This window comes from Palaemon carinicauda, chromosome 4, assembly GCF_036898095.1.
Source record: "Palaemon carinicauda isolate YSFRI2023 chromosome 4, ASM3689809v2, whole genome shotgun sequence".
Taxonomy (NCBI): Eukaryota; Metazoa; Arthropoda; class Malacostraca; order Decapoda; family Palaemonidae; genus Palaemon; species Palaemon carinicauda.
The window spans coordinates 170,965,045-170,975,044 of NC_090728.1; the positions used below are offsets into that span (position 1 = coordinate 170,965,045).

Here is a 10,000-nt window from a genome sequence, read left to right on the forward strand (position 1 = left end):
TCCTCTTACCTGTTGTGCCCCATCCAGCTACCCAAGCTTCTCTCCGGTCAAATTCACTTTGTGAGAACCCAAGGTCTCTTTGGAGATTCTGAGGGAGACACACGGGCTGGACGTCGTTAACTGTATGAGAGATGAGAGAAAATTAATCTAAATGTAAATATATTTACAAAACAATAAGGGAAAATTAATACCTAACGCAAGTGGAGGACAATGTAGGAATATATAATAAAAATGGGATTAATTTCATTTAGTTCATGTCAAGTCGCTTTATAGGTGAACGATTTGATAGGGATTCGTATAATTTGGTCATTGCTGTCCTAGAAAATGCTTATTGATTGGAATTAAAGCTCCAGCGCACTCGCTGATGCGTTACAAGAATCGGCAATGGCTTTAAACATCATTTTAGCTACTTTTGCCCTTAATTATTACCATTACCATTATCATTATTACTATTGTTGTTGTCATTTTTTTTCTTGTCATTGCATAAATACAGAGGTCCACGTGACATACAATCTTATGTCTTTATATAACTCGGGTTAGTTGGAAATAAAGATATGAAGAGAAAAGAGAGAAAAAAAACAAACATTTAATCCTGAGGAGAGTATGTTTCTGTTGGTGATTTCATCCTTAATATTGCAAGGAGATCCCTACTTTTAATTTCTAAAAGAAGTATGTCGGCTACTGTTGAAGTGAGCCGGAGGGCAACCTGGGTTTTCATCTGCTTAGCCAGGCTGCTAAAGAAAGGGTGTTATTATTCCATCCTAGGCTAGGACAGTATAATTTTCTCACCTTATTTAGATTGTTTATTTTTTCAGTTCCGTGTTTAATCAAGTCGTCAAGTTTCCAGCCCCGTCGGCCTTCACATAAAAAGAAGAAATGACCAAATGGACTAGGCCTATCTTTGGAGCATTGGGACATCGACATCTGCATGTTTAAAGAAGAAGCGATTGGTTTAGAAGTGGAGGTCAAATGATGTCAAAAGAACGGGCATACCCACCTGTATTTTTAGGATCGTTCACCCCTAAAGGTATGAGAATTTAACCTCAAAACATTAATTTAAGGATAATAGGCAAATATGTTTTGTGTAAGTCTCTCCTGTTTGTTTTCTAATCTGTTTTCTTTGGTGACCATTGCAGAAAATATCAGAAGTTATCGGTAATTTAGAAATTCTAAATATGCTATGCTATTTTCTGTTAAGATTTATGTCATTGAGTTTTTTTGCAAGATGTAAAATGATTTTGAAATTATCAGAATTGTGTTATTTCTTTTTGTTTATATAGAAATCCTGTATGATATTCTTATTTAATTCCAAGATTTTACAGATTGCGCTGTACATTCTGAAATTTGGCAATATTTTAGTTATCTTATAGTTACAGGAGAACTGTATTCTATGCGATCATACAATTAACAGCTGTCACTGGCTTATAGCGATTTCAGATCATCATTTACCAAGAGAATATCTCTACAGTGGACTCTAGGAAGAAAAAATATACATATATTAGCGTTTTCAAACTCAGTATAAGTGATCTGGTGCTTTGGTGGTTTATAAATGTATAATACAATACTTTACATAATCATTGAAAAGTTTAAGGAGTTTATTACTTTCTGCAGTACGTCGCTGTACAAGCACTGATATCAACTTTGTTTTTTTGTGTACAGTATATATGTTATCAAACATTTTACGTTGTAATAAATTGATTAGGCTGTTCGCTTTAGAAAAATAACCCTCAGGGGTATATCAGATATATTCAGACCCGTCTCATAGTTACAAATGATTTCAAGATATTGGAACCAAGATTTTACTCTACTGTAGGTTCGAGAGGTTGCAAATATGCGGCTACATGACTATATAACAAGCTTATGGCCTTCAAGAAGAGGTTGAAGACTTATTTTCTAAGAGCTGCGATAGTGCGGATTTGACAATTAATGCCGAATACGATATCTAATACTCTAAATACCCAATAATGTAGATAATGCATAAGAAAATAAAAATCTTGTAGATCTGTAGGGCACAGGGTATCCATGTGTGATAGGATCAGGAAAACAACCCTTGAATTAATTAAGTAAAAGCTTAACAAAAAGTCAATCAAGGAGTTCTTGGTCACAAAAAAAGTTTCGTATATAGTTTTTTTTTTACGGATTATTTTAATTTAAAGTAAACTTCATTTCATTTGAGCTTCTTGAACTCCAGGGAAGTTTTTAGGGTGTGAAGAGTAACTTAAAACCTTTCCATGCTGCGATTCGTTTGGGAAATAAGAAGGATGCTTCAATATTCTCCTATTGAACAAGCCAAAAGTAGGGAGGCAAAGTTTCCTCTCTGGCTTTGGATAGAAAATATTCTACTTTACATTCAAGTCCTGCATCATGGATTCTTCTTATATCTTAAAAAAAAAAAAAAAAGACTGGATCTCATTTTTTTTTTATAAATTGTGAATTCTTCCTCTTACAAAGCATAACCAATGTTTTTTTTTTTTTTTATGGTAGTTCTGCATCAGATTTCTATTGATATTCTGGGAAATATTGGTTCAAGAAACGCGATGAACGCGATGAGTGCCATTTCTGAAAGAAAAATAATTTGTAATAAAGAAATAAAGCAAAATGAACCGCCTATAACTTTTGGGTGGTGGGTTTCTGTTATCTCATTTTAACAGTAATGCTGGTGCAGAAACCTTTTCAGGGCGTTTATAAATCTTGCCTCAAGCTAATATTCTTCAGAATGAAAAGTAACTAAACTAAAACCTATCTTACTGAAAAGATATAAATGGGATCCCATATAAATATTATTATAGGATTCATTGGCTAGATACACCAAAGGATAGCCAGTTCATTGGGATGCGGAGTGCCTATCTAAAGCAAGTGATCCCTGCCGGTCCATACTAATTCTAGTAAGATCAACCAGGCATCAGGAATAAAAGCCAAAGAGAGTTTGTCTATCGCCTTAAACCCAATCCGTCACCCTGCTGCACTTTGCGTCAATAGGCGTCGGAGGAGATGATGATGATGATTATTAAAGATTATTTATCGTATAAAGGAATTAGTAAGTGATACAATTACTTCTGTATTTTCAATGCTGATAGTGGCACGATTAGTTGTATAAAGAATAAAATAATTTTATCCAATGATGCTCTTCGAAAGTTCAGAAATCCCTCACGATCGAAACTTAGCAACTTGTCTCAAGATGTTTTTCATGATAAACATTCACTGATTTTGGGAAATGTTAATACTTAGTTTAGTTCAGTAATAATTAAAGAACATTTAATTTGTTTTCTATAAAGTGAATTCATTTATGATTTCGTATGCAAAGTCTCATTTTGTTTCAAGATATATATTTGGTAATTCAAAACTCGCCTACGCATGCAATTTGAAGGCTTTTTATACGTAAGAAGTCTCATTAGAAAATATTAAGAATATTTTCTATAATTTCATTACATATATATCAGTTTTTTTTTTTTTACAGTATTTACATCCTGAAATATATCACTATAATACTGTATTTGAATTATAAGAACCTTGCATTATTTATTTTTATCATTTCTCCCCTTTCTGTTCATGTAACTTCAACAGATATCTGTAGAGTAAACCGGTATTATTTGATTAAACGCATTCACGTTTAACTGCTACACTTATTCTTTTCATTTCTATTCTCAGGTGATTAAAAGTGTTTTTCTTCCTCAATGCGGTAACGGAGTAATTTCACTTCCTTTCGGTTTCAGTGTTTACTCACTCCGTACAAAGGAGGAACTGATTAAAACTGAAATTTCAAATGTAATTAGGAGAAAATTAGTCGACGGAAGCATGCAATTGTTATGCTTGGTAGTTAACTGGCATTGACTAATCATGGACGGTGAATCTCCCTTGGCGAACTGTCGCCAATCTAAATGGATTCATAGAACCACCCAATCATTATTGCCAAAGACTCCGAATGGTTTTCCCATTCTTCAGTTCTTATTTGTGTACATGCAAAGAGAGAAAGAAAGAAGTGCCACTCCTCTTTCCCGAAATAGACCAGTGTCACTTTCGGTTTTTGACATTGATGGGAAGTGTGGTTAATTATTTCATCAGTGGGACATTGTCTTCCCGGCCACGTTCGCTAATGGCCAAGCGTCAGTTTCAAGAGGTCTCCTTTGACGTGAAGGAACGACTCTTCGGACGGCATATTAAGAACTGCCTTGTCCCAAGGTTACTGACGAGGGAAGAACGGGGCTCTCGATTAACTTCTTTTATCTGGGACGATATTTTTTTTTTCATGGTCGTGCCTGGGCGTATTTCAGTTTGCACCCTCTGTGGCGCTTTTCACTTTTATTATTATTATTATTATTATTATTATTATTATTATTATTATTATTACCAGCCAAGCTACAACCCTAGTTGGAAAAGCAAGATGCTACAAGCCTAAGGGCTCCAATAGGGAAAAATAGCCCAGTGAGGAAAGGAAATAAGTAAATAAATAAATGATGAGAATAAATTAACAATAAATCATTCTAAAAACAGTAACAACGTCAAAACAGATATGTCCTATATAAACTATTAACAACGTCAAAATTAGATATGTCATATATAAACTATAAAACGACTCATGTCAGCCTGGTCAACATAAAAACATTTGCTCCAACTTTGAACTTTTGAAGTTCTACTGATTCAATTACCCGATTAGGAAGATCATTCCACAACTTGGTCACAGCTGAAATAAAACTTCTAGAATACTGTGTAGTATTGAGCCTCTGAAGACCACAGACTTGAATGAAAATGAAAATGATAATGTTAATCCTCTATGGGATGAGGAAATGGCAGAGGCGACTGCATATTTTGGGGATTATTTGGCCCTTTCATATATTCACCTACAATTTTCATATGCCTATAACATAGGCGAGGATTTATATTTATAGGACGTGCAGACCTCTCTGTCTTTTTAATTTTTCTTCTGCTTCCAACGAACTGATCGTCTGTGTCGTTATTGTTTTGGGCTTCACAATATTTCCATCTCTGGAGTTGCTCCTTTCATAAACGTAATGAGTAATTTCTTGCATTACTAACATGTCGCTTGTTCATCTTATGTTACGTGATTATAGACATTAAGGTGTTCTTTATGTGTGATTTAATTTATCGGAGTGTATATATATATATATATATATATATATATATATACACACACATACACACACACATATATATATATATATATATATATATATATATATATACACACACACATATATATATATATATATATATATATATATATATATATATATATATATATATATATATATATATGAGCCGATTTAGGTCGTATTAAGGGGGGTTCACACTTCACATCTGGGGGAAACAAAGATAGAGAAAATCCATACTATGGTTAACCCAATTAGAGAGAGGGATCATGCACAAATGAGATTCAGTTTGTTAATTTTCCACAGCTGCTATATTCTATTTAAGCTACAAGGGCGCCCTTTAGTTTATCATTACGTTACTTTACTAAGAAAAAGTCCTCAGCGAAATGGTACTTGTTGGCACTCATTGCTGGCACCCGTGACCCGAACTAGGTCTACACACTCAAGCCTCCCAACTCTAACTGACAATTCTATGGGGCTAGTTCAAGCGCCCACCTCGGCCTTTTTATGCCCTGATCGACGATTGGCTGTTTTGACCCGAAAGTCTTATGAGAACCAATAGAGAGAGATTTTGGGGACGCTAACTTTTAACGAACATTTTTGAGTGCCCAAAGCCACGCCGATAACGACATTCTGAAAGTGGCACCCAAGCCACATCGTAACCGTCTTTCCTTTAACAAAGAAGACAAATCTGTTGACATTCACACGACCTAAATCGGGTCATATTAAATGGTGTCAGGTGTGGGGTTCACACTTCACATCTGGGGGAAACAAAGATAGAGAAAATCCATACTATGGTTAACCCAATTAGAGAGAGGGATCATGCACAAATGAGATTCAGTTTGTTAATTTTCCACAGCTGCTATATTCTATTTAAGCTACAAGGGCGCCCTTTAGTTTATCATTACGTTACTTTACTAAGAAAAAGTCCTCAGAAAAATGGTACTTGTTGGCACTCATTGCTGGCACCCGTGACCCGAACTAGGTCTACACACTCAAGCCTCCCAACTCTAACTGACAATTCTATGGGGCAAGTTCAAGCGCCCACCTCGGCCTTTTTATGCCCTGGTCGATGATTGGCTGTTTTGACCCGAAAGTCTTATGAGAACCAATAGAGAGAGATTTTGGGGATGCTAACTTTTAACGAACATTTTTGAGTGCCCAAAGCCACGCCGATAACGACATTCTGAAAGTGGCACCTAAGCCACATCGTAACCGTCTTTCCTTTAACAAAGAAGACAAATCTGTTGACATTCACTTATTCCAATCAGTAACAACCTGACTGTGCTTAGCTCATATATATCATAGAAACACACAGGAGCTATATAATCAAAGTAATTGTAAAATATCTTAATAAAGAGAAAAATAATTTCGAGCTTGAGAAAATCGATTACAACTCACCTTGATTAAACTGCACGGTACGGGATAATCTTAGCAATGCGATGTCGTTGCAATTTCTGCATCCAAATGGTTCCCCATACTCCTCATGCATTACTGTCTGCTCAACTGTTATCCTCTGGAAGGAGGGTTTACATACCCCGTCTCGACAGTCCGGATCTGTGCTGAGTGTGTGCTCTCCTATTCTGACACTCCGCCTGCAAGACAAAATCGAAGCGGGAAAATTTATATCTGCGAATCGACTCTCGAAATGCACCAAATTGCAGTGAAATTGAAATAGATAGATTGCCATTAGTGGAATACGTGAAATTAGTTTTCTTTTTGAGTGTTCCCTCGTGCAACACACATTCAATAACAGCCCAGAGCAATGCCCGCGAACATGGAACTCTCCCCCCAATAGAAAATAGCCTTGAACTGTGGTAGTATTGTTTCTCAATAATAGAATTGTAACTCCAGAACTTTTTAGTAATAAGATAATTATACAATAGTTACTTCTCCATTACATATTTCATGCATGGATTTAATATAGATTTAGTAAAAGGATTTCAGCTCTAAAGAACCAAAACTTACAATGTAAATCCAGTTCTAGGATGAATGCAATGAGCCGCAGTTAAAACATAACGCTCAGAAATGAGGACACCTCCGCATACGAGGGATACACGGCCATTCTCACCTGTTAAAAAAGAGAAAAAAAAATGTTTTAATATTTCAGGATACTTATATTCGCTTGTACTTGTTACAAAGACAATTTTAACCATAGAAATACTTTCTGTCTTATGCTTAATTTCTTGAAATGACATCAGGGGTCTAGAAAATAGAATATTGATTAAATTTCGCATATTTATGTGTAAACGCTCGCATTTTAATGGCGTAAATACATACCATATCCTTTATGAATAGACATATACATCGTAATGTTATGTAATGCGAATATTCAGTATCAATTAATTTATGGCTTAATGTAATTATGAACTAAATGAAAGAACATTTGAGAAAGTGGGGACATTATAAAAACAGCCAGCTTTGATTGACTTCAAAATTATTTTTCTTTTGCTATCCACTTTCAACATATCCAGTCCATATATAAACTCTCATCGCTTTCATTTATTTATTTTTAAGAAATAAAACTTGTGGTTTGCAAACATAAGATTAAAATTCACATCAAATGTTGTTCGTAGTCTTACAAGAGACATAAGAATAAAAATAGAATATAACAGTGTATTGACAATATAACTAATTTTCATCAACAAAACAAATTCTTTGAGTACATTTTAGATTATGATTATAGCTATGCACTTTGCCATTTTTGGTCAGTCATTTTAAAACATAAGGGAATATTCCCAAGTGTAGTATCTAAAACGATCTCGTTTTATATGTAAACCAAAAACAAAGGGCCGTAGCATTAACCAGTATAGCTACTGAAGTTTGCGCTTCTATTATTGTTACTGCTACTGGTAATACTCAGTCAGGTCGTGCTATTGAATGTAGAAGGGTCATTGTCAGAGTTTCAGCGCAAACCCAGATGGAGATCTCTGCCAACTTCCGTTTCTCTCCCTCTCCACCTCTTCAATGTCCTCTCTTCTCTATTTGCTACCTCAACACCAACCCCCCAACCTTGTCCAATTATCACCTCGTCTTGGCTGCTGTCCCAGTGACCCATGTTCTAGTTTGTTCATGCTTTGGAGAGAGAGAGAGAGAGAGAGAGAGAGAGAGAGAGAGAGAGAGAGAGAGAGAGAGAGAGAGAGAGAGAGAGAGAGAGAGAGATTGGCTATGGACCTATGTAGATTATCTTTGAGAATGTAAAATCTTTCGTTGTTTGCTCAAGTGTATGTTGACATAAATGTCATGAAATTATATCAGGGCCGATTCTTTGTTTAGATTACACTTGATACTCTGATACATACACACACATATATATATATATATATTGTATATATATTGAATATATATATATATATATATATATATATATATATATATATATATATATATATATATATATATATATATATATATATATATATATATATATACATATATATATATATATATATATATATATATATATATATATATATATATATATATATATATATACAATATATATATATTTTATGCCCCCTGTGGCCGCGGGGGCATAAAACAATTAGAATAGCGCCAACGTTATCCCTGCGTGTCGTAAGAGGCGACTAAAAGGGACGGGACGAGGGGGCTGGGAACCCCCTCTCCTGTAAAAAAAATCCTATGAGACAGCAACAAAGAGATGGAGCTGGGGGGAGAGTGACTGCTCCCCGCACTCTAGTTTTGGGGTGTTTGAATGTGCGTGGATGTAGTACGATAGAGAGTAAAAGATGTGAGATTGGAAGTATGTTTAGAAGTAGAAGGATGGATGTATTGGCCTTGTGTGAGACAAAGATGAAAGGTAAGGGTGAAGTGATGTTTGGTGAAATGTCTGGTAGAGTGTCTGGGATTGAAAGGGGAAGAACGAGAGAGGGTGTGGCTTTATTGCTGAGTGAGTGGATGACAGGTAAAGTAGTGGAATGGAAGGAGATATCATCTAGGTTAATGTGGGTAAGGGTTCGGTTGGGTAGGGAATGTTGGGCGTTTGTCAGTGCGTATGGGCCAGGTAGTGAGAAAAGTGAAGAAGAGTGGAATGAGTTTTGGAATGAATTAACTAGGTGTGTAGAAGGATTGGGTAGAAGGAATTATGTAGTTGTTATGGGTGACTTAAATGCTAGAGTGGGCGCTGGAGAGGTAGAAGGTGTCATTGTGAAGTATGGCGTACCAGGTGAAAATGAGAGTGGTGAGAGACTGGTAGATATGTGTGTTGAACAAGAGATGGTAATAAGTGCTAGCTTTTTTAAAAAGAAAGATAAAAATAAGTATACATGGGTAAGAGTGGCAAATGGAAGAGTAGTAGAAAGGGCATTAATGGATTATGTGTTGATAACTAAAAGAATGTTTGGAAGATTGAAAGACGTGCACGTGTTTAGGGGTATGGCTAACCGTATGTCTGATCCTTTTTTGGTGGAAGGAAAATTGGTTGTAGCAAAAGAGTGGGGGAATAGAGTAGGTGGATGTAAAAGGGAGCTAGTGAGGGTTGAAGAGCTAATAAAACCTGGGGTAAAAATAAAATATCAGGAATGGTTGAAAATGGCATATGACGAGGTGAGAGTAAGAGAAACTGGTAATTTAGAGGAGGAGTGGAAGTTAGCAAAAGAAAATTTTGTTGGGATTGCAAGTGATGTATGTGGCAAGAAGGTTGTTGGAGGCAGCATGAGGAAGGGCAGTGAATGGTGGAATGAAGGAGTGAAGGTAAAAGTGGAAGAGAAAAAGAGGGCTTTTGAAGAATAGCTGCAGAGTAATAGTATAGAGAAGTATGAAAAATTTAGAGAGAAAAAGGTGGAAGTAAAGCGCAAGGTACGTGAGGCAAAGAGAGCAGCTGACCTGAGGTGGGGTCAGGGACTGGGTCAGTCATATGAAGAGAATAAGAA

General features: G+C 35.8%; 1 protein-coding gene across 2 annotated transcripts in view; it reads right to left on the reverse strand.

Annotated features, from left to right (window-relative positions):
* Nucleotides 1-10,000, reverse strand: part of LOC137639195 (serine protease 7-like) — a 117,516-nt gene that overhangs the window by 3,010 nt on the left and 104,506 nt on the right. For both annotated transcript variants that reach the window (XM_068371487.1, XM_068371488.1), the window contains exons 6-8: nucleotides 7,077-7,179; nucleotides 6,510-6,703; nucleotides 10-120 (exon numbers count right to left, since the gene is read on the reverse strand). In XM_068371487.1, the coding sequence (XP_068227588.1) occupies nucleotides 10-120; nucleotides 6,510-6,703; nucleotides 7,077-7,179 (408 nt within the window). The remainder of the gene's footprint in view (nucleotides 1-9; nucleotides 121-6,509; nucleotides 6,704-7,076; nucleotides 7,180-10,000) is intronic.